This window comes from Pogona vitticeps, chromosome 9, assembly GCF_051106095.1.
Source record: "Pogona vitticeps strain Pit_001003342236 chromosome 9, PviZW2.1, whole genome shotgun sequence".
Lineage (NCBI taxonomy): Eukaryota > Metazoa > Chordata > Lepidosauria > Squamata > Agamidae > Pogona > Pogona vitticeps.
Window position 1 is genome coordinate 26468149 of NC_135791.1, and position 22476 is coordinate 26490624.

General features: G+C 56.9%; 1 protein-coding gene across 4 annotated transcripts; it reads left to right on the forward strand.

Annotated features, from left to right (window-relative positions):
• The first annotated feature begins 547 nt into the window (after positions 1-547).
• PRX (periaxin) lies at positions 548-22046 on the forward strand. 4 transcript variants are annotated; one of them, XM_072979502.2, is made up of 7 exons: positions 548-657; positions 11192-11247; positions 12542-12643; positions 13849-14016; positions 14619-14778; positions 15250-15443; positions 15918-22046. In XM_072979502.2, the coding sequence occupies exons 1-7, from the start codon at positions 600-602 to the stop codon at positions 21132-21134; spliced, it is 5955 nt and encodes a 1984-aa protein (XP_072835603.2). In that variant the 5' UTR covers positions 548-599; the 3' UTR covers positions 21135-22046. The 4 variants fall into 4 exon arrangements, with proteins under 4 accessions (XP_072835603.2, XP_072835604.2, XP_072835605.2 ...); XM_072979503.2 differs by lacking the exon at positions 548-657 and adding an exon at positions 2255-2482; XM_078380122.1 differs by lacking the exon at positions 548-657 and adding an exon at positions 9048-9153.
• Positions 22047-22476: the final 430 nt, after the last annotated feature.

Genomic DNA, 22476 nt, shown 5'->3' on the forward strand with positions numbered 1-22476 from the left:
AGAGCCCGAAAAACCCCAAACAACCAACTTTCTCAATCTCAGGCTTTCAAGATGGGAAGGGTCTCATCCAGAATTTCTCAGAGAACCCGAGGCGGAGACATTGCAACGATCTCCTGGTCTGTCATGGGCCCCTTCTGAGTGACACCCTCTCTGAAGGTTCGATTCTTCATCCTTGGGCTCCACAAGGGCAGAAGCCCCAAAGCCCACCTTTTTTGGGGGGGGCAGTATGCCCAAAGCTGCCCCGGACTCCCCGCTCCCCTATTTTGGAAATGCCTGAACTGGCCTGGGGAGATGGCTGTCCCCAGCTGGCCGGCTGCCCTCCTGTGAGAGCAGAGCGGCCGGCCTAGCTTTTGTCTCTCCCGATCCTGCACTGGCTACAACAATGGGCCGGCTGCTTTTCAGAGGCCCTCCAAAGTGCTGATGGTGGTAGGTTTGCACTAATCCTGCCGGCTGGCCCTCTTTTCATACCACTGGGGTGTGTGTATGTGTGTGTGCTGCCGCTGGGACTGGCTGCTCCTCAGAACTCTGGCCCTGCACCGCTCGCTCGGGGTGCTCCCTGGTGGGGTTTGGAGCCCAGGAAGCGCCGGCGCCAGGAAAGGATGTGCGACTGCTTCACCAGGGTGTTTGGGGTCTCCTGGTCCCCTGCAGCCAGTTATGGTAAGAAGGCCTTTGGGGAGCCAGAGCGGGGAGAAGGGAGGGGGTCTCCCAGGTCCTCTGTCCCCTCCCCCCCTTAAAACCATGACCCATGGCTGCATAGGTCTGACCAAGCAGCCCTAGGTGCCAGGTAGCGCCCAGATTGTGCCAGCTTTTAGAGGGAGGGTGAGCCTTTCCCGTAGGAAGAGGAGGGTCTTTCTCAACACTGGGGTCCGAATCTCACCAAGTCCTGCTGATTTGCAAACTGATCTCTGGCTCGCTTGGCACCTGGGAAATTGTGTAAGATGGGGAGCTTGGTGGCTGGAAGACGTGGGTCTGAGGAAGGGGCCTGGTCGGGGTGGTCTGAAATGTGATACTTGTGCAGGTGGGGAGGGGGACATGAATGCTTCCCATCCTGCCCCCTTCAGTCCTTGATCGTTTGGAAGGAAAAATGCTCCAGCCACCCACCCACCCGCCACCCCCAGGCTGCTGAGCAGTGAAGGAGCCCCGCAGTCTAGGGTGTGAAGAAGAGGTCTATTTGCCTTTGGCCCAAGACCACAGTTGGGAGGGGAGGGGGCTGCCCCCTGCAAGACTGATTCTGGCCAGACCTGGTTTGCAACCTCAGCGGTGTCCCCCTGCCTGCACAATCTAGCTCTGCAGGGCTAAGGAGGGTTTAAATGGAGGAGGGGGGGGAATCTGTCAGCCCCCCTCCTCTCAGCACATCTGGGTCCCCCATATGCAAACATTTCGTCCCAGGCAGGTGCGTGCTAAGCGGAGAGGAGGGGAGGCCGTCTGTATGTGCTCAGACACTCTCTTGTTATAAGAGACACCGGGCAGAGCAGGCGGCAAGATTTCTGGGAACCAGGGTATTCTTTGGAAGGAGGTCTTCCCACGGCCGGTTGCGACGGCAAGGGAGGCCACGGAACACAGAGGAACAGAACACACACACACACACACGCTCCTGGATTTACCGGCGCCTGACAGCCCCCAAACCCCACCTCTCCGAGCAGCCAGCGTCTTGTGTCTGTCGCCGCCCGAAACCAAGGCCTTTTCCTCGCCTCCATCTGGGCCGAGGGTACCGATCCTCACCCATCCCTGCAAGTAATAATAACCCTTCCACAAGTGACAGCTGGATGGGGAGCCTCCGCCGGGGAAGCGGCCCCTTATTCGCACGCGCGAGCGCGCGCACCCTGCCCCAGGCACTTCGCGATGGATGGCTCGGCCACCCTCTGGCTCGAAAGCGGCCCCTCCGCGGAACTAGAGGAGAGACGGACCCTCTCCAAGGGGGGGCCAGCCACGGGTGTGTGAAGCCGGGCGGCGGTGGCGAAGGGGCGCTTGGTTTTCCAACATACACAGAAGTGCAGGGCGCACGAACTTTCCTCCGAAACGACCTTCTCTCTCTCTCTCTCTCTCTCTCTCACACACACACACACACACACACACGCCTGCCTAAACTCTTGGACCCGCAAGTCAAGATGCTACGAGTTGATGCCCCAGAGCATGTGCAGAGGGCCCGGCTGCCCTCGGCGATCCGGAGCGATTTAGTTGGGGAGGGAAGGCGGCGGGTAGTGCAAGGGGCGCGGCAGGCGGCGGCGGGGCGAGGGGGCGGCGGCTTCCAGCCCTGCCGGCCCTCCCCGGGCGGGGCCGGCCCCGGCCCCGGCCCTCCTCGTCTCCTTGGCCCAGCCCGCGCGGGTCCGGCCGAACTGGGCGCCCAGGGGCTGGAGGGCCGGCCGGGGCCGCCCCTTTCCTGCCCTCAGCGCTCCGGCCCGGAGTGCCAAGGAGCGGCCTCTCAGACCGGCGGAGCTTTGCCGAGCGGAGCGCCAGGCAGCGTCCGGAGCGGGGCCGCCGGGTGAGTAACCGGGATGCAAGACGACCCTGGGGCGTCCCGCGCCGGTCGTCGCCGCCTTGGCCACTGGCTGGCCGGCCGGCCGGGACTGGAGGTCGCCGAGGACCAGTGGGTGGAAGTGCCCGGTTGTGCGGGACTCGGGGTGGGGTGGGATGGGGGGGTGTCCTGACCCCCTTGTCGACTTTTCGGGTGAGGGATTCGAGGCTGCATCCTCGGTCCACGCCGCCCCTCTACCCCCGATTTACGCAACCATCCGTTGCCAGTCCTCTATGGAAGGGGCGAAGTTCGTGGTCGAGTCCCGGTGCCACCCACCCGCCGTCTCCCAAAATGAAGCGCCCCGGAGGAGTTCTTTCGGGTTGGCAGACGGGCCGGTTCTGGGTCCGCACCGTCGTCCCGCAGCCCCCCTTGCCGACTGATGCTCCTGGGGGCCAAGAACAAAGAGGGTAGAGCGCCCCACAGACTTCGGAGCGGGCAGTCGGAGTGGGAAAGCCGAGCGGTTCTGCCCCAATGCCCTGAACAGGCGTTGCCCCTCACCCGCTTCTGCCACTCTCCTTCTCCTCCCCCCCCCCACCGCCCCAATGGCTTGGGGTCTGCCGCGGGGCGCCTTGCCGGGCCAGGGCGCAGAGGCGTGTTGCGAGGACGCGGGACCCTCAGGATCCAGGCGTGTCTCAAAGCGCTGGTCTTGGATGGTGGATCCTCCCGGGGCGCCCCGCCTGGGAGGGGAAAGTGGCTCCGCCGCGGCCACCAAGCCAGGCGCCGGCTGGCACCGCGTTCAGGCTGCGAGGAGCTGCCACTGCACCGGGGACCGAAGGAAGTCCACGCCGCTCGCCACGAACAGAGATGGCCCGCTTGCTACGCGGTCTCTGGAAAGTCTCCGCCGCCTCCCGGCCGCGCTCTGCTCCGAGGGCGCCGCGAGAGGGAGAGCGAGCGAGAGGCCCCGTCTCTCCCCGGGTCAGGACGGCGCTGGAGCTCCGAGGCTGGCCGGAGATGGGCCAGGGGTGGGACCATCCCCCGCGCCTGGCCCAGGAAGGCGGCCGTGGATACAGCCCCCACCCCCACCCCGTTTCCGCCTGAATTAGAGGCTGGAAGGGCGGGACGAATCCTGCCTTCTGAGTTTGCCAGCTAACGGGAAAGGGTTTGAAAGGCCGCCGGGCGGCCTCTCCGCTCCCAGACTGAGCTGCGCCGGCCCTGCCAGAAGGCACTTTGGCACAACTGCCTCAAGCGACCGAAACGGCGGTCCGGGAAACGGCCCTGGCTTTGGGGTTGGTTGGTTGTATCCGTCAGGTCTTCTGCCTGGTGAATCCGAATGGCTGCGGTCGGTGGCATCAAGCTTGGGAAAATGTGAAGAATTTTTGGAGGGGTGTTATGTGGGAGTTCCTGCCCCACATCTCCTTCTGCAGTAAGATCTCCATATTCTGGGGTGAGAAGTAGCTTTTCCTGCTCTGCTCCAGGCAGGGAAGTGTCTGAAGCTATCCTTAAGGGTGGAGGAAGTTTCAGTGGTTCCAAAGAGAGGAAAGAGAAATGATGGAAAGGCTGAAGGCCAGGGTTAATCCAGATCGCTGGGCACAACCCTGGTATTCATTGGGGGGGGGGATTTTTATTTTCTTTTAAGGACTGAGGAATTTCATCTCTTTTTTTCACCACACAGAACCAGACTTCTGGATAATCCTTTAAAAGAATACTTTTGTTTCAGTGCTCTTCAAATTCTAAATAAAACCATCTGCAACTCTTGGAAATCTCTGTCCTAAAAAAAAAAAGAGGGGAGGGGCCTCAACATTCTTGTGACAGCTTCCGGAGATGTCGGTTGAGCTTCTTTCTCCGCCGGCAACAACCATAATCTCTGTATGATTTTCCCCAGTGATCTCCCAAGATGGTACAAGAGGGAGCTACAGTCCCTGGGGTCTGGGTAGGCAAAGAGACACGGGGGGGGGGGCATCTACTCCATGGAGCTGAACTCAGCAAGCTGGATTCTGTCCAAGCCGAGGGAAGCTGCTTTTGCCTCGGTTCTGCTCTGTGGGCAGGCAAGGCTGCTTCTGGCTTGGCAGCAAAAGCTAGACGTCCCAGTGGAGCCGGTTCCCTCTCCCCCCCCTCCCAGTGCCCTCCCCATCCCCATGCATAGAAATACCTCTGCCAAACCACAAGGGGGTCGACTGGAAATTGCTAGGCTGTCATTAGGAGCAGGATCAGACCAGGCTTGGGGAGAACTTCATTCCTGTTGCAGCTTCCCTGGGCTTCCCCAGTGGCAGGAGATGATGTTGAATTTGCTGGTTGTTTGCACCCCGAGTGCGATGTGGGCACGTCGACTTGGAGAGTCTAACCGCCCTCCAACTGAATGTGACTCGATCCACTTTCCTGATCACCCCACCAGGACCTTGTCCTGCTGCTCTGTATTGCACTTGACATGTTTTTTTTTTTTTAAAAAAAAAATAATCTGCAGTGTGCAGGGTGTCCTTCACAGGCACAGAATGATGGAGTTGGTTAGAAATGCATGAAAGGCCTGGCTTGCATGTGATTTCCATCTCTGGTATTTCCTGTCCGAGGTGAGAACAAGCTGGATAGCAGGGACCCCCTTCTCCAGAGCTCTCCCTTCGCTTACTGCAGGGCCTTCACTCTTAGCATCCTCTGTCGCCTGGCTGAACTTCAGCTGCCTTCTGGCTCAAAGGAAGCCTGGGTCATTTCCTCTGCTGGCAAGGAAGGATGCTGGACTCAAAAACCCACAACCTCTCGGCCTGCAGGCCCTGTTAATGCCCCTGTATTTTGGGGTGCTACAGCAGTCCCCGAGATGGCTGCAGCGCCCCTTCCAGCTCAGCCCTTGGAGTCAGGATGACATACATCGGAATTCAGTAAGCTTCCCCTTATTCTGTGTCAGACACTCTTAGTCCTCCCTGCCTAGTACACCTCGTCAGGCAGTGGCTGCTCTCCCAAGTTCGTCAGGCTGTGATTTCCCCTCCAGCCCTACCATGTGTAAATCCGTGGCATTCCCTGGTGGTCTCCCACCCGTGTATTCACTGAGCCCAACCCTGCTTAGTTTCCAAAACCAGACGTTGGAGTATTGATTTCTGGCTAGGAAGATGCAATGCTCCTTTGATTAAAGACCTCTTTTGACCGACCTAGGACTACAACGTTCTCTCTCTGAGGCTGTTCCCCCCTACAAGGTTGCTTTGTGGATTCACATGTCTATAAGACACCCTGGGCACCTTAGAAGTGGGGGGGAAATGTGTATTCAAGTAATAGACTTCGTTCCCTCAACCTCCTGTCATTTTAGGGCTCTGGGCAGGCAGATCTTCCTGTTATTGCTTTCAGTTGCTCAGCAGAAAGCTTCCAGCCTCTGCGTCCTAAGAGTGGGATGATCATGTTTGAGTTTTGCAATGCCTGGGGAGAGTGGGTTTTGTCCTGTTTCTCTTTGGCGTCACTGGCTCTCACGGCAGCCCCTCGGATCCTGGTGATGCCGTAGAGATCCTAGATTTCCTTCTGGTGTGAAGGCTAAAGCAAAAGCCTCTACTTTCCTCTTATTCTGCAGTGCTTAACTTCTAAACAGAGGAGTTCAAGGACTGCCAGTGAGTCAGAGTCAGTCAGGAGGCAGTCCCTCTGTAAATGGCCCAAGGAGAGATCATGGCCTCCGCTTCTGGAGCCAGACTCTCTCTGTGTTAAGAAGAGTGAGCCCCGGGGTTTTCCAGAGGACTGTGGAGGAGATACAGAGGAGGTCCCAGGCAGGAAAGCATGCATGCAAAGGGAAGCAGGTGAAGGAGGGCCGAGAAAAGCAGCTGGGGAGAGGGGAAACTGAGGAACACAAGGGCTAGTGGAGTTCACACATAAAGTTCACGCCTGGATTTGAATCCAGCAGGAATTGTCTAGAGTCAGAAGATTAACTGTAAAGCGGCTGGCGCTCAGTTCTGGAGAGAGGCCAGTGTGAAGAGCCAGGATAGAGAGGTTTGGACACATCCCGCCAACCGGCCATGGGACATCTTGCTCAACGGGCACGAGGCACACCTATTTCTTGGTGTTCGTCTTGGCAGGGCTGCCTGGGACGTTTGGGGCAGGAGCTGCCAAGAGACAAGGCCAGGGTGGACTTCTTTGGCCATGTCTGTCAGTGTCCGGTTCAGGTTGATGAGGCTGATTTAGGCTGTTTTAAGTCTCACATGTAGGCGCATGTCTCTTCTGAAGCCTATCTTTCTGCACCAAAGAGCTACCACTGTGTTTTGAGATGGTGTTGTGTGCTAACTACAGCCGTCCTCAATCTGGGGTCTTCCAGGTGAATAGGACTACATCCAGCATCCTTGCCCTGGGCGAGCCCTTATAAAGGGTGCCAGTTTGAAAGATCACACCGAGAAAGCCACCCTTTTCAAGGGGTCTGCTTGTGGTTACAGCTATGGGGTCTGGCATGCAAGGGCCAAGGCAGGCTGTCCCCAAGCGACTCAAGGCTGTGTTTCATGGGGGGAAATAGTCTCTTCCCTTCAATGACATGCACTGGAGGAAAACCCTCAGTTCCCTCCTTGATGGAGGAAAATCCATTAGTATTCCCAAGTGCTGCAGCTCCGCTTTCTAGGCATAGCACCTTGAGGTCTATATAGTTTTTGTACCTGGGGGGGGGGCAACATTTGGTTCTTCCATTCCACCCTTCCATTAGTGAGCAAGGGATCATCGTCCCCTCCCCCCAGCCTCAAGCTGAGGAAGGAAGGATGTGCTCTGAGCAGAGGTGGTGACAAAGGGGCATCCGGGCTGAAGCGCCAAGAGCCCGTCCGGACCCCAAATTAGTAACAGGATGCTGGAGAGCAAGAGGGTGGGCCAGGCTCACTGCAAGCCTCTTTTCCTAGGCAGCACCTCATCCTGCTTCGAGCTTCCCTTTTGCCATTCGCCATCGAGGCCACCAGTTCTGCCTCACCAACTGGTCTTCCTCTCTCTCTCTCTCTTCTCTCTCTCTCCCCCCTCCCCACCCGTCTTCTGTGCATCTTAGTTAGCCAGAACCAGGTAAAACACAGGGCAGCTATCCTGCACCAAAGCTGAGAATGGGCTTCCTCCAAATATGTTGAGAATGGGCAGTGCCTCTGAGGATGTGCAGAGTGCCTTTGTCACAACCAAGGGATTAGATCATAAGAGGGCAACGTTTGCCCAGTGGCTTCTACGGCACTATGACCAGTAAGAGAAACGATCACGGCAGGGAGATTAGCAAGAGTAAAGCTTGTAAATGTTATTTGGTGGGGAGGGGAGCAACAACTCCCAGAATCCCCATCTAGCTGTCTGGGGGATTCTGAGAGTTGTAGTCCAAGCCATGGCTATTGCAGATGCAGGCCAAGACAACGAGGAGGAGGCAGACTCGGCAACCCAAATGAATGGGCCGCCCTATTTTCCACTCCTCTCTTTCCCACCCACACCCCATACTCTGCTTGGCTAATGCTTCCTGCCGTGACCTCCTCTGCCCGCTCCCCACACCACCACCACCACCACCACCACCACCAGGGCGCCCTTCCCTTCCCGACCCCCGCCCACCCGTTGCTTTTCTCCCTTTGGCTCCTGAAGCCCTGGAAAGAACAGTTGAAGGAAATGCATTCTGTGAAGGCGCTTTCTCCTATTCCAGGAAACAGGCGGGGAAAGGGTGGAGGGGGGGGCAATAGGCCTGCCCATTTCCTTCCCTGGGGTGGGGAAGGGGCAGGGAAGTACCTGGGAGGAGAAGCTGTCTCCCATCTCGGCTGGGGAAAGGTGTGGAACCTGTCCGGTTCTCTCTCTCTCTCTTTTTTTAAATAAGACCCTTTCCTTGCACACTTTCTTTCCCGTGATTGAGTCAGTTCCCCCCCTTAATGTGTGAATGCACTCAAAACCAAAGTGCTGACCCCCCCCCCCCCAATGAACAGACTTCATGAAAACCACACAGGCAGAGTTGGAGCCACTCAAAACAGGATGGAGCGTGGCCCAGAAGTGCTCCAACGCTTGGAGGCCTTGAAGAGAAATCCGGACCGCCATCGGTCTGACCTGTGGGGGCTCGATGGCCTTACCGGTCCCTCCCAACTCAATTGTCCCATGATTCGGTGCCCTCCGGCCATCAGCCGCCTTGGGGCCTCTTCGCTTCCATGTGTCCCATAGTGGGAAAGCTGGTCGGGTGGTGCGTGAGTGAAAAAGGCCAGTGAGCAGAGCTACACCTGAGGAAGGACGTACGGGTGGGCAGTAAGATGTGTAAAATCAAAGCAGGGGCCCTCTTATCGCCTGCAGATTGTTTTTCTCGGCCATCTGGATCCCAGGATTTGGGCTCAAGGAAAGACTCTGGAGTTCCCGAGTCCTGCAGAGGTTCTTCCCAGTCACGGCTAGACGGTCCCCATTCAGAGGCCAGGCCGGCGCAGCTTTACAGCACAGAACAGGGAGACTGCTTTGAAACTAGCTTCGCAGAAGCCTTTGCTAAATTCCTGGTGCAATCCCTCCGTTACCTCCCTAGCCCACCCCCCACCCCGTCCCCCACCTGGCCCCTCCTGCTTCGCTGAGCCTACAGAATGCCTGGCCTTCTCCCACTTCCTTGCAAGGAGGCGCGGCTGGTGACGCGGAACAGCAGGAGGAGGGGGGGATCTGAACAAGCCGCTTATTGTCCTCCCCGCTGTCAGAGTGGGAGCAGATCTCTTTCCACTTGCCTTTCATATCCAGAGACTGGGGATGGAGTGGAGTGGGAGGAGCTCAGCCAAGCCAAAAAGGTGCTTCTCCCCCCCGCGTTGTCCCTGGGTCAGCCTTTTCGGATGGCACCCAAGCCCCCTTGTGGAGTCCTCTGATTGCATTTGCTTCAGGTGCCTGGCTGAAGGGGGGAGGCTTGGTTCAGCCTGGGGTCCTGCCCTGCTAGGTGTAGGTGGACTACCATGTCAGCGGGCCTGATTGCCCGACGGGTAGGAATATTAACAGTTCTTTATCAGCTGCAACCACACTAGAGGTGAAGGCCAGGGAAGCTGGATGATCCAAAGCCAGGGGGACAGTTAAGCCACGCTGGGTTGTAGCTCAAACCTTCCGGGAGCTCTCCGAGATGTGGAAAGCTCTCCAGCTCAGTTCAGCCTTGTGGAGATCTGTTCTGAAGTTTGGATTAAAACCCAGACTGGGATCACCACCCAACTGATACCACCAGCCTGCCATAGGTAAGCCATCAGTAATAAAGTTGCGGATGGAAGGCTACGGTCCTATAACCACTGATTTTTTTTGGGGGGGGGGGTTAAGTTCCATTGAACTCAATGGGACCTATAGGTTCAGAGATTTGCACTCTTTGACTCCAACAAACCCCCTGTCATGTTTCACAGAATAGGGACCTCATTTGCTATCCTTTCCTATTCCAGCCTGGACTGCCTGTTGCGACCATAAGCCAGAGTTGATCTGGGAAACCCATCTGGGATCTGAAGGGAGCTGGGTGGCCTTGCTCTTCCCCGTTCCCCCCCCGGGGGGGGGGCTCTCCGGGCCTGGCTGAGCGGCTCTGCTCCCTGGGGACTTTGAGGAGGTGTTTCGGAACAGTTCCCGGAATGCTGGCAATGCCCGTGTGGGGCTCAGCCAAGACGCTGCGCCCCATTGTCTCCCTGGCCTTGGGAATGTGCGGCATTGAGCCGTGACCTTCTGGGGAATGGCGTGGCGTGGGTCCCCGGAGTCTGAGCGTGGGAATGAAATGCCACCCATCGGTGGCTCCAGGCCTGGGATTCTACCAGGGGAGAGAGGGAAGGGCGGGCCAAAGTGGGTGCCCGGCTGAGGCTTAGGGAAGAGAGGGAGAGAGAGAGAGAGGGTAGGAAAGCAGCCGCTGCTCGGCTCCTGGGCAGAGAAAGAAAAGAAGGGGCCTCCTTTCACATAGGCTCCGTGGGGCAAGGATGAGGAAGCAATGGACCCATGGCTGAGGGCAGGCCTGCCTGTCGGAGCCTGACGGGCGCTGTTCTCACCCATCTCCTCAAGGGTCTCTCCAAGCAGGGTGCTGAAGCTGAACAGGGTGGACAGCTAGACCCCAGGGGGCTTTGGGGGATGCCCGTTCTCTTCTCCCTCCCACATCAGCCAGCCAGCCTCCCGTGATAAACTCCCATCTCCAGATTCCTTGTGCATCCCAATGCCAGACGTGAGGTGGCTCCTGTCCCAGTTCTGGCACTTGCCCCAGTCAAATATTCCCCTCCTGGGGCTGCCTTGGCCCCAAGCCCGACGGCTCGTCTTCTGCTGTGATGGGTAAAAGTTTGTTGAGAGTTCTCCAGGTTTTCTGGGTCCTGGGTTTTGTGCAACATTTCCACCTGGGCCTCCTGTGTCACGTCGCTTCCCCTTTTCACGGCATTCCTTGGTTTTCTATTTGCCGGCCATACCGAGAGGTGACCACCTGGCTCTTTTGCGAATAAAAACACATCAAAAATATAAAATAAAAAGTTCTGGGCCACTCGGACGGCTCTGCTGGAGATGGTGGGCAGGAGAATGTCCCGGTGACGTTGTGACCTATGGTAGGTGGCTAATTAGCTTTTCATACTTCAGGCAAATTCTGGATCATCCAGCCCCACCGGCTGAATAAGCTGACTTCTCTGCCCACACACATTTCCTAGCCCTTGGGTGGTTTTATACCTTTCCTTTTTTCCCTCTCCTCAATGGCTCTGTCTGGTCAACTACTGCTCCCCTGTTGTTGAACCATCTGCACATCCTGGGGTTTAGAAAGCAGTGGAGGGACGAGAGCGCCCCAGAGCAGGAGGTTGAAAGTACCGAGGGGATCTGACGGGAGTCTCATTTTTCTTCCCGCAGCTGCAGAGGGCCGGCCGCCAGAAAGGCATGTGTTCAGGACTACCCAGCAGTCACCCGTAAGTTGTCACCGGTACCTCCCCCTTCTTCTCTTTGGGATGGGCTGTAATGCAGGGCTAGCCGCTTGGGGGTCCTTTAAAAGAGGAAAGGCCGGGTAGAAAGAGTTGAGAGAGAGAGAGGGAGGGAGGGAGAGAGGGAGGGAGGGAGGGAGGAAGGAAGGAAGGAAGGAAGGAAGGAAGGAAGGAAGGGAGGGAGGGAGGGAGGGAGGAAGGAAGGAAGGAAGGAAGGAAGGGAGGGAGGGAGGGAGGGAGGAAGGAAGGAAGGAAGGAAGGGAGGGAGGGAGGGAGGGAGGGAGGGAGGAAGGAAGGAAGGAAGGAAGGAAGGAAGGAAGGAAGGAAGGAAGGAAGGAAGGAAGGAAGGAAGGAAGGAAGGAAGGAAGGAAGTTTCCCTACCCCATTAAACTTGGGAAACTGCACATCTCCATGAACGGAACTGTTGAACATTCAATGCTGCATTTTGCCCTGGGGTTCGCTGCCGGGCCCATTTTTCAGACTGGCCACAGGTAACTTATCTAAAACCTTGCATGAAGTCCTAGGCTAGTGTGAAGGGAGGTTCAAAGTCAGTGCCTTCACATCAGGATCAAGCTGCCTGGATCCGGCCATCTCTTCCTCAACCCTGGGCTGGCCACCTCCTTTTCCTCTTCTTCATCATCATCACCACCATGGGGCGATCCTTCCCCACACTCTCTGAAAACATCTGGAAGGGAGTCTTCTTGGGCCATGTTGGGGCTTCCGTGATCTGTGGTTCAGCTTCTCCTCAAGCTTCTCTTCTTGTGGTTTTGAATAATGCTCCAAGTGTCCTGAGGCAATCTCACTCTTCCTTTCTGTTTCTTCTTCTCTTGCCTGATAGAAGCTTCCTCTTCAGAAATAAAAATTAACCACATGGGTGGGCAATGCACATGGGTGAGTAGTTCGCGCTGGTTCAATTATCAGCCAGACAGGTGTTTGGTACTTCAAAGCTCCACCTCCTCCAGTGGGTGCCCACTCAGAAGCGGCAGCTTTGCTTCCCTGCCCTGCCTCCTCTGGGCGCTGCCCAGTGAGTGGGCACCTGCTGGAGGAGGCAGAGCTTTCAAGCACCAAACACCTGTTCGGCCAATAAACGAACCAGCACGAACCGTTGAACCAGGCGTTCATTGCCCATCCCTAGTAAGCATACAAATATTTTTAAAATATTATATTGAAAACAGTTAATAAAATCAATACTAAAAGCACATTTAAAAGCAGAGTCGTCTCTCACGGTCTCTTCTTTTTCTGTTCCTGGTCCCCCACCCCCCACCCCGCCTCCTTCTCACAGCTAGCTGAGCCGAAAGGGAATGAGCCGCCTGCCTTGCTCGGGGCTTCTGCAGGAACCCATCCTCACCTGCCTCTCGAGGAAGCTGAGGACGCAGACAGAGTTGTGAGTTTGAAGGAAGATGTGTGTGTGTGTGTGTGTGTGATGTGTGTGTGTGTTGCTGGACAATCTGGGCAGATTACACATAGCAGTGGTGGAGGGAAGTGACGCTTGCTGCGTCTGATCCGATGCCCAGCTTTCTGCCTTGCAATGACTCAATTGGGGTGTGTGTGTGTGTGTGTGTGTGTGTGTGTGTGTGTGTGTGTGTGTGTGTGTGTGTGTGTGTGTGTGTGTGTGTGTGTGTGTGTGTGTGTGTGTGTGTGTGTGTGAGAGAGAGAGAGAGAGAGAGAGAGAGAGAGAGAGAGAGAGAGAGAGAGAGAGAGAGAGAGAGAGAGAAATGCATCCTTCCACACTGACAGTGCGGGCTGATGGAAGCTATAGTCCAGCATGTGTGGTTGGCATTTTACCCCTTTTCTAGTCTGAGTGTGCCTTGTATTCTTCCTGCTGGCCGGGAGGGGCGTCAGGGGCTAGGTAGGTGCACGGTGGCATTTATTTCGACAACATCAAGTATGAGAAGGTGACTGACAGTGGGGAGCAGGAGGCCACTTCCAGGAGAGAAAGAAAGAGGGGGAGGCGGCGAAAGGCTTTTGCTCTCAAGTCCCAGGGGCGGGTTTCCCATTAGGGCCTGGGGTCGGCCACTAGGTGAGCAGAACGGGGGGCGAGAGAGGCTTTCTTCGGTCCGATCCCACCTCCGGGCTTTCCTTCGGGTGTAAGAAAGAAGGCCAGTGTGGTGTAGTGGATAAAATGATGGATGAAGGACCAGGAGACTCGAGTTGAGATCCCTTGTTTGACCATGGAGACTCCCCGGAGGTGGCACTGGTGAAACCACTCCTCAAGGACCCACAGGTCCTTTCCCTTTTGGGGAGGGGTCACTCCTGGAAACACAGGGGAGCGTGGGGACCAGGCTGCCTCGTTCATTGGATGGGGTCAGGGTGGGCATGCAGAGGCCAGCGAGAGCAGGAGGTGAAGCTAGTCTCCTGCCTGAGATTTGTGCCGCTTGGCCTGCTGGGGTGCCCACCCACAGGGCCAGAGAGAGGGGCTGGGCTCCTGCAAGGGCGGCGGGTCAGGTCACCGAAAAACACTTTCTCCCAAAATGAGAGGTCCCATGGTTTCTAGGAAGAGAGTCATGGCAGAGTTAAACTGGTTTCAAACTGGATCTGGAGTGGGGCGTGTGGACGGGTAGCCCCTGACCGCTCTTGGTCTTCCTCCAGGCCCAGAAGGAGAAGCTTCATGAGGAGCTGAAGCGAGTTCTCCAGAGGAAGGGCGAAAGTCAACGAGGCCCTGAAGAGGGGGAGGAGAGCGAGGAGGAAGAGGGGGTGCCGGAGCCCCCGCCGCCTGCACCCTCCGAGGAGATGGAGAGCAAACTCAGCGTGATGGAGGTGACAGCAATCGTTCATGGGATGCCCCCCCCGGTTCACGATCAGGGCAGATAAGCCGCTCTTTCTTCGAAATGGGAAAAGCCATTTGGTTCAGGGCTCCAGAGAGGTGGGAAAAGTCACCCTTAGGTGCTGCAAGTCCCAGAAGCAGGGGGATACAATGCTTAGCTCCGGAGTTCCTGAGAAGGAACTTTTCCTACACATATCTACACCACTGTCTCCCTGGCTGTTCAGCAGACCTGGAGAAACTGAGCGATCCCCTAAGACCTCAGCCAGACCGGGCTCCTGGCTTCCCTTTCTTGCAAATAACATTGATGCGTATTTGGGCTGATCAATGCACTTATGGCTCTTCCCCTTTAAAGCCAGAATTTGCAGGGGGTTTTTTGTTTTTGTTTTTGTTTTGTTTTTTGTGCGGTTTTTTGGTAGCAAGGGTGTCATCTAGTAGCCACCCAGAACAACCAAGCAAACGTTTAAGGCTGGCGTTTCTGCTTCCTTCTACCCAGCCACCCCCAAGTCCTCTTCCTGGCCTCCTTTACCTCCAGCTTCCTTTGCTCACCCCACAGCTCCCACCTCAATCTCCCTTTGTCCTTCCTTCTTCCTTGCAGAAAACCATCAAGACCTCCGAACTGCTGGAGATCATTGTGGAGACGGAAGCAGAAGCTGGGGTCAGCGGGATGAGCGTGGCTGGTGGGGGGAAGGAAGGCCTTTACGTCAAGGATGTGGTGAAGGACTCGCCGGCAGCTCGGGCGCTTAGCCTCCAGGAAGGTGAGTGGCCTTGGAACAGGCACGCTCTGGGTGTGAATGGAAGGAGACCAAGGAAGAGGTGGAGGTCGGCCACTGGGCCAAAGGAAAAGAGCCTCATCTCTGCCACGGGCAACTCACCTGCCTTGAGATAAGTCACAGCCACCCAGCTGCGGAAGATGATAGCCGCTGGTGTCCATTGAAGTTGGTGGGGCAGGGCATGGAGTCAGCAGGGGAGACATCAAGGAGCAACTGGGAGCAGGCTCAGATGCAGCTGGCATGCAACTCAGTTTCCCCCTTGTAAAGTCCAAACACCCCACTGCTTGGGAGAGAGGCTAGCAGATTGGTGTCCCATCCTCCCAAAGAGTAGGAACTGGCCAGTGCCATCTCCTGCTAGAACATCCAGTCCGCCTGGATTTATTTGAGAATAAAAGGGGAGGCAAGCAGCCAGATCCCTCTGCTGACTCCCCTCCTCCTATCCTCTCCTCTCCACAGGCGACCAGCTCTTGAGCGCCAGAGTTTATTTCGACAACATCAAGTATGAAGATGCGTTGCAGCTCCTGAAATGTGCCGAGCCCTACAAGGTCTCCTTCTGCCTGAAGAGGACTGTGCCCAGCACGGACATTGCCCTCAAGTCCCGAGCCTCTGCCTTCAAAGTCAGAGGCCCCAAAGCCAAGATGGCCAAGTTGGTAGGTAGCCAAAGGCCCCAAATGGCTCACAGGCTTCGAAGCGGAGCTGGCTTTCCAAAAAGAGAAGCAGAGAGAGAGAGATATTCAAGGTGGGGTGGAGTGGGGTGTGTGTGAGTTGGGCATCTCAGTTGCTTTGAGGGCTCCTTCACCCACTGCAAGATGGCAGAGATGTACAGGGCGTTTTAAATGCAGGGCTTGGCCAATGAAGGGACAAGGTGTGGAGAAGGTCTCTTTGATTGGACCAGGGAGGAAAGGGAAAGTGTTTTCCGGAACATTTGCTGAGGGATGGTTTGTTTTAGCCTGATGAAGAAGCCTGCGTAACACACAGGTTTGCACACTTCCTTACTGCCCTGAGGGGGCCCGCCAAAAGACACAGTCCCTCCGTTTATTTCATGAGATGGAGACTATCCCAGTCTTTCCTCTTTCTCAGCTGGGCCTTCCAGAGACTCACGCCATTCTTGGTTGTTTCCACAGAACATTCAGAGCCTGTCCCCTCTGAAAAAGAAGAAGAAGAAGAAGGTGGCCAAGATCCTGGCCAAGGAACAACCGGAGGCAGAGAAGCGTGGAGGGGCTGACCTGGCCGCGGGCAAGTTGGAGATCATGCCCGTGGATGTTGAGTTTTCCCTGCCCAAGTTCTCCCGGCTACGCAAGGCCAAGAGCGCCGGAGAGGTGGCCATGGCGGAGCCCAGCCCAGAGGCCTCTCCCCGCCCGTCTTCCCTGGAGATCAAGCGGCGCAAACTGAAGTTTCCCCGGCTGAAAGTCAAGGAAGCGGCAGCCATGGCAGCCGCCCGAGCCGAGGCTCCCGAGGGCCGCCTAGAAGTGGGCCTGCCCAAGCTGAAAGCCTCAGCCAAGGGAGAGGGTGAGGGAAAGGTCTCCAGATTCACAGCCCCCTTCGTCAAGGCTAAGAAGCCCCAAGAGGAGGCCAAAGGCAAGGTGGAAGTTGGATTCCAGGCCCCTCAGGTGGAGCTGGACCTCTCCTTGCCTAAAGTTGGTCCAGAGGTACAGCCTCCCAGGGCCAGTCCCCGAGGAGAAGGCTTCCGAATTCAAGCACCTCATTTCGAGCTGCCCAAAGTGGAGACGGTGCTACCCAAAGTTAGCATTGCGGAGGGAGAGGTTCCCGAAGGGGGTCTCCAGGCTGGGCTGAAGCTCCCCATGGCGGAGGTGGAAGCCCCCAAGGTAGACGTAGACTTGAGTCTTCCCAAATGGGAGGGCCCTGCTACCCCAGAACTTGCCCCCAAAGGGGAAGGTTTCAAAGTCAAAGTCCCCAAATTTGGAGTTTCGGTCCAAGAGGCCGAGCTGAAGCTGCCCTCGGGGATGGCCCTTGAAGGGGTGCTGGAAAAAGGCAGGAGGAAGGCGGAAGAACTGGAGGGAAAGCTGATGTCAGGGGTGACCGTGCCGTCCCTGGAAGTGAAGGCCCCCTCCATGGAGGTAGAGCTCCCCCTGCCCAAAGGGAAGGCAGACGTGGAGCTCCCGAAACCCAAGGTGGGGGTCCCAGAGGTCTCTCTCAAAATCCCCTCGGCCAGTGTAACCAAAGGGCGAGAAGAAGCTGAAGGCCGGTTGCCCCAGGTGGAACTCGGCTTTGATGGGACAGAAAGCCCCAAGGCAAAAGCCAAAGGTCCCAGAATCCAAATCCCTGGTTTGGGGATTTCGCTGGGCGAACACAAGATGGAAGGCAAAGAGGCTGCCTCAGCAGCAGCAGCAGCAGCAACAGCAGAGAGTAAGGTGAAGTTTCCTGGGGTGAAGATGCCATCCTTAGATATTTCTGTCCCCAAAGTTGGTGAGATGGAGCTTCCCAAGGCAGAACTGCCAGTCCCTGCCAGGAAGGCAAAGTCCAAAGAAGCAGCTGAAGCACCGGGCTTCAAATTCCAGATGCCCCAGATGTCCCTCCCAAAATTCAGCCTCCCTTCCAAGGCAGCTCCCTCCCCGCCCCAGATCCACGCTAAGCTCCCGAAGTCAGAAGGGGACCTTAGTGTGAAAGTCAGCGTCCCAAAGGTGGACCTCTTCACGCCAGCCGTGAAGTTGCCAGATGTCCAGTTCCCTAAAGCTCCAGAGGCACCCAAGCCGGAACTAGACATCTCGGTGGAGAAGCCCAAAGTGGAGGTGGCAGTGCCCTCGACCCGGCTGAGCTTTCCCCGCCCAGGTGTGCCGGCACTGGATGTTGACTTGCCGAAGGTTGAGATCGGGCTGGATTTGCCAAAGGTGGAAAGAGAGCTGGCGGTCTCCGAGGAGACCCCGAGAGACCACGAGGGCATCACGCTGAGATTGCCCACTTTGGAGACGGTGAGCAAAGGCTTGGGGGTGGAAGTCAGCCTCCCCACCTGCCACGTCGAGCAGCCTGACGGGGTGCCAAGCGGAAGGAGCTTGGAAGCGCCAGATGTCAGCGGGATGGCGGTCAGAATCCCCAAAGTGGATCTTGCTTTGGGCAAGGAGCTTGGCGCAGACGAAGGGGAGCAAAGGGCCGAGGTGGACTTGGAACTGAAGACCAGACCATTGCCAAAAGTTGGCCTGGATCTAGAAGGCCCAGCCATCGGTGCCAAAATGAAGCTGCCCTCTGTCGAGATCCCAGCGGTCACTCTCCAAGGGGTGGCCCCAGAAAGCAGCCAATCCCTTGAAGCAGAGCCCAAGCGGAAGTCGCCCAGACTCGCCCTCCCCAAATTCAGTATTTCAGGCCCCAAAATCTGGAAAGCCGGCCCAGAGGCATCAGCGCCTGAGCTGGAAGGCTCAGAGGCGGCAGATAAAGGCTTAAAGCTGAAGATGCCAACATTCGGGATATCTTTGCCAAAATCCAAAGCAGGGGCTGAGGTGGAAGGCCCCCAACGGGCTCTGGCGGTTGAAGCCAAGAAGCCCAAGGAAAGGTTGGGAGCTGTTGCCGAGGTTCGCACGGAGGCAGAGTCTTCAGAGACCGGAATGAAATTCCCCACCATGGATGTGGAAATGCCCAGCATCTCCGTGGACATCAGCCTTCCCAAAGGGGCAGCTGGCGAGGAGTCTGCCGAGGAAGGGGAGGCTGGCATGGAGGTCCCAGACCTCAAGCTGAAAGTGCCGAAATTCTCCTTGCCCAAATTTGGGGGGAAAAGCAAGGAAGGGGAGGCAGAGCCGAAGAGGCCTGAGAAGGAGGCCAAGGCGAAAGGCTCCAAGTTCAAGATGCCCTCCTTCAGCATGGGGCGCAAAGAGGTGGAGGGGTCAGGCCTGGCAGCGGGGGCAAAGGCTGCCAAGGTTCCCGGGAGCCCCAAGCTCAAACACCCCTCGGTGAAGATGCCAAAGCTGGCTCTGCCCTCTTCTAAGGTGGAGGCCGGCCCCGGGAAGCTGCATCTCTCGGCCCCAGAGCTCAAGATGAAGGTCCCCCAGGTTGATCTTCCCAAGATCAGCAGTAGCATCAGCAGCAAAGAAGCCAAAGCCGAGACAGAGCTGGTCCCCCGGTCAGAGAGCCCCAGCTTCAAGGTGAAGATGCCGTCTTTGGAAATTGCCGTGCCCGGTCCCACTGCTGAAGGAGAGCTGGTGCTGCCGAAGCCGGTGGTGGACGTCTCGGAGGCGGACATCAGAGGCTACGAGGGAGAGCTCCGGATCCCCAAAGCACCTTCCCTCGGCGTGTCTCTTCCCAAAGTAGAACTGGGTGTCAGTCTCCCCTCATCTAGCGCAGAGGAACCTGTAGCGCACGGTGGCACCGGCGCAGATGCCAAGATCAAGCTGCCGAAGGTGGAGCTGCCGAAGTTTGGGAGGGGAGAGGAAGGCGAGGCGGAGATGCATCTGCTTGGGCGCCGGCTCAGCTTTGGGAGGGAAGGAGAGCAAGAGGTGGACGGGGCAGGCGAAATATCTCTCATGGGCACCAAAGTGCGGGTGCCAAGAGTGGACCTCTCCTTGCCCAAAGCCCGGCTTTCAGATGCAGAACTGCCTCTGACGGAGGGAGAGCTGGAGGGGAAGTTCAAGGTGCCTTCTGTGGGGCTGCCAAAGTTCTCCACCCCCAAAATGAAGGCCCCGGACATAGAGCTCGATGTGAACTTGGAAGGGGGCAAGATGCCCAAGGTTAAAGTGAGCGGTCCTGCCATCAGGCTCCCCAGATTTGGGGAGTCCGGCTCCGACGGGGAAGGGGACGCCGAGATGGACTTGCCAAGGGTTCCTCAGCTGGAGCTGAAAGCTCCCAAACTTGGAGGGAGCACGGAGATGCTGAGCCCAGAAACTGGGCTTAAGGAAGCCAAGATCAAGATGCCCTCGCTTCCAATAGGCTTCGGCTTCGGCAAGGCAGAAGGAGACGCAGGACTCGGAGCTGACGAGAACAAGTTCAAGATGAAACTCCCCTCTTTAAGCCTCTCCAAGACAGGCTCGCAGTCAAGCACAGAGACCCAGCCCCTTTGCCCCTCCGCTGCCCAAGGGGCAGACTCCTCTTTCAAAATGCCAGATGTGGGGTTCTCACTGGACCAGGACGGGCAGAGAGAGGTCAAGGCAGAAGCAGGGAAACTAGCAGGTGTGGCGGATCTGGTGGTGGACGTGGGAGGGTTAGACGCCAGGCTGAAGGTGCCCAAAGTCAAGATGCCCACTTTCGGCGTGTTGGGACCCAAGGGCGAGGGAGAGGCTACTGCTTCTCCTCAAAGTCGGCGGGGTTCAGACGGGGGAGATTTAGAGGGGAAGAAAGCTGCCTTCAAAATGCCCGGGTTGGAGATTTCGGCCCCCAGCCTCAAAGCTCATGCGGAATATGAGGTCCAGGGGGCTCAGCTCTGGCACGGGGGCTCCCAGGATCTAGAGGGAGGCGGCCAAAGGGTCCGTGCCGGCAGCGACGGCCGGAGGAGCCCAGGGGGCAAAGCCGAGGCAGGGAAGAAGTACAAGATGAAGATCCCAAAGTTTGGGCTGTCCTTGTCCAAAGAGGCTGGGGAGGTCCTCCCGGGGCAGGAGGCCGAGACCAAGACCAAAAAGCCCACGTTTGTCCTGGGGAGGGCCAAGGGGAAGGAGGCAGAAGGCTCCTCGGGACTCCTTGAGGGGGAGGGGGAGGCCGAGAGGAAGGGGATGATGGCCAAACTCAAGATGAAGCCCTCCTTTGGGCTCTCCCTCTCGAAGCCAAAACTTGGAGCCGAGGTCAATGGGGAGCTCGAAGCGGCTCCTTCGAAGCCGAAGGTGCCTATGCTGGGCTTCTCCAAGGGGCAGGAGGTCGATGGGGGGAGGGCCGAAGGCCTGCTGCCAAACGGAGCCCAAGAGGGCCGGGGCCAGATGGGGAAAATCCGGCTGCCCCAGCTGGAGCTCTCGTCTCCCTCCAAGACCCTGGCCGAGAGCGACCCGGAGCTCAGCCTCAAGCTGGTGAGGGCCGAGGACGCCCACGGGGGCAGCTCAGGGGCCTTCGCGTCCCTGAAAGCGGGACGGTTCAAGTCCCCCAAGATCACCTTTTCCGGCTTCAAGAAACGCAACGGGGAGACGGCCCCGGGGGTCGTGGTCTCTTCGGCTGCCCGGACGGAGATGGCGTTGCTGGAAGCGGCAGGGGGAGGAGAAAAATCCTCCGGGTTCAAATTCCCCAAGGTGGTGCTGGCCCCCCAATCCCACGGGGTGCTGGAGGTCAGTTCCCAGTGCCAGGGGGAGGAGGGAGGGTTGAAAATCAAGCTGCCGACCGTGGGCTTCTCGGAGGAAGAGCAGGACCCAGAGGAGGCCAGCCCGGGACCAGGACCGGGGGTGGCTAAACCAGAAGTGGGGGCAACAGCTGCAGTGTGAACTGGGGACCGGCTCAGACCTCCTGCTAGATGGGCAGCACTTCTGCCCACCTGCCCGCCCGCCCGCCCGCCCACTCCACTTCTCTTTCTTCCAGTATAACGTGTCTAGCACTAACCTAAAGGGAGGGGGGAACATCTGGGCTGGGAGTGAGGGCAGTATTTGCGTTTGCACCCGAAAGACGCCCCCCCCACCAGCTCCTTGAATTTCCCTTTCCGCAGAGGCACTGCAAATCCACAGCCAGACAGAATCTTCCTAGCGGAAAACCAATGTGAATCCCTCTTTAAAGGCTGCTCTCCGGCTGTTCTTTCAGTCTTAAAGGATCTGCTCACCCCCTTTCTCTCGGAGCCCGCACCCCAAAAAAGAGGAGCCCCCCATTCCTTTCCTTTCCCTTCCCTCTCCTCTCCCTTGCTCCCTTGCTCCAGGATGCCAGCCTTGGGGCCCCTCCCTGTCCTTCTTTCTCCTGTGGAGGCATGCCTGTATGCCAGGGCCACGCGCCTCGAAATACGTGACCAGTGAGGGGAGCCCAGTTTGGCTTGCTTTTTTTTGGGGGGGGGAAGGTGTGCAGGGTGCAGTGGCCATGGACCAGCATTAACACTTAGACAAGAAACCAGCATGCTGGGGGGGGGGCAGCAGCTCCCATCTTCAAAGGACAGGAAAAGGCAGAAGTGTCGTTGCTTCAAGATGTACAGAAATATTTTGTTCTAATTTTTAACTATATAGGCCTGTGGTGATGGGCTATGTGTCCCCCCCCCCCCCCCGGAAGCTAAAAAGAAAACTCCAGTAACTGCCTCTGCCAGATTCTCAGTTTAATTAATAATTTTTAAAAAATTTTACACTGTACCTCTGATACACTGAACTACTGCTTTTTTTTTTCTATTCTGGGTTGGAATAAAAATTAATATGTTGACTAACTTTACTGCTTTTTTGTGTAATCTTTGCCAGATGTGCTGAGAAGCAGTGCCTGGCGAATATAGATGAGAACTTCCGTGAGCTACTTTTTTTTTTCCAGTCCTGTACTAAAACCACAGCAACAAAGACATTTGTCCTTTCAAAGGGAATCGCTGAGAAAAATCAACGTTCGATCCTTTTAAAATATTTGTATACATACAAACATTTGTCTTTTAAACATTATCTTTCAATGATACAAACCACCTTGGGTCCTTTTTAAGGAGAACGGTGGGGTAACAATATTTGTAAATCAATCAATCAATCAATCAATCAATCAATCCCTGGCTTTCGGAAAGCTGAAATTAGAACTTCTAATATGCACAAGGCAACGGGACCGGATCTTGCTTTGGTACTATGGGGGGTTCTTTCTTTCCTCTTTCCAGTCTTTCCCACG

Excerpts from the sequence above, each read along its gene's own strand:
- PRX (XM_072979502.2), top strand. The coding sequence starts at position 600 with ATGTGCGACTGCTTCACCAGGGTGTTTGGGGTCTCCTGGTCCCCTGCA. Across the intron at positions 658-11,191 it reads GTCCCCTGCAGCCAGTTATG|CTGCAGAGGGCCGGCCGCCA; the intron begins GTAAGAAGGCCT and ends TTCTTCCCGCAG. Across the intron at positions 11,248-12,541 it reads GGACTACCCAGCAGTCACCC|CTAGCTGAGCCGAAAGGGAA; the intron begins GTAAGTTGTCAC and ends TCCTTCTCACAG.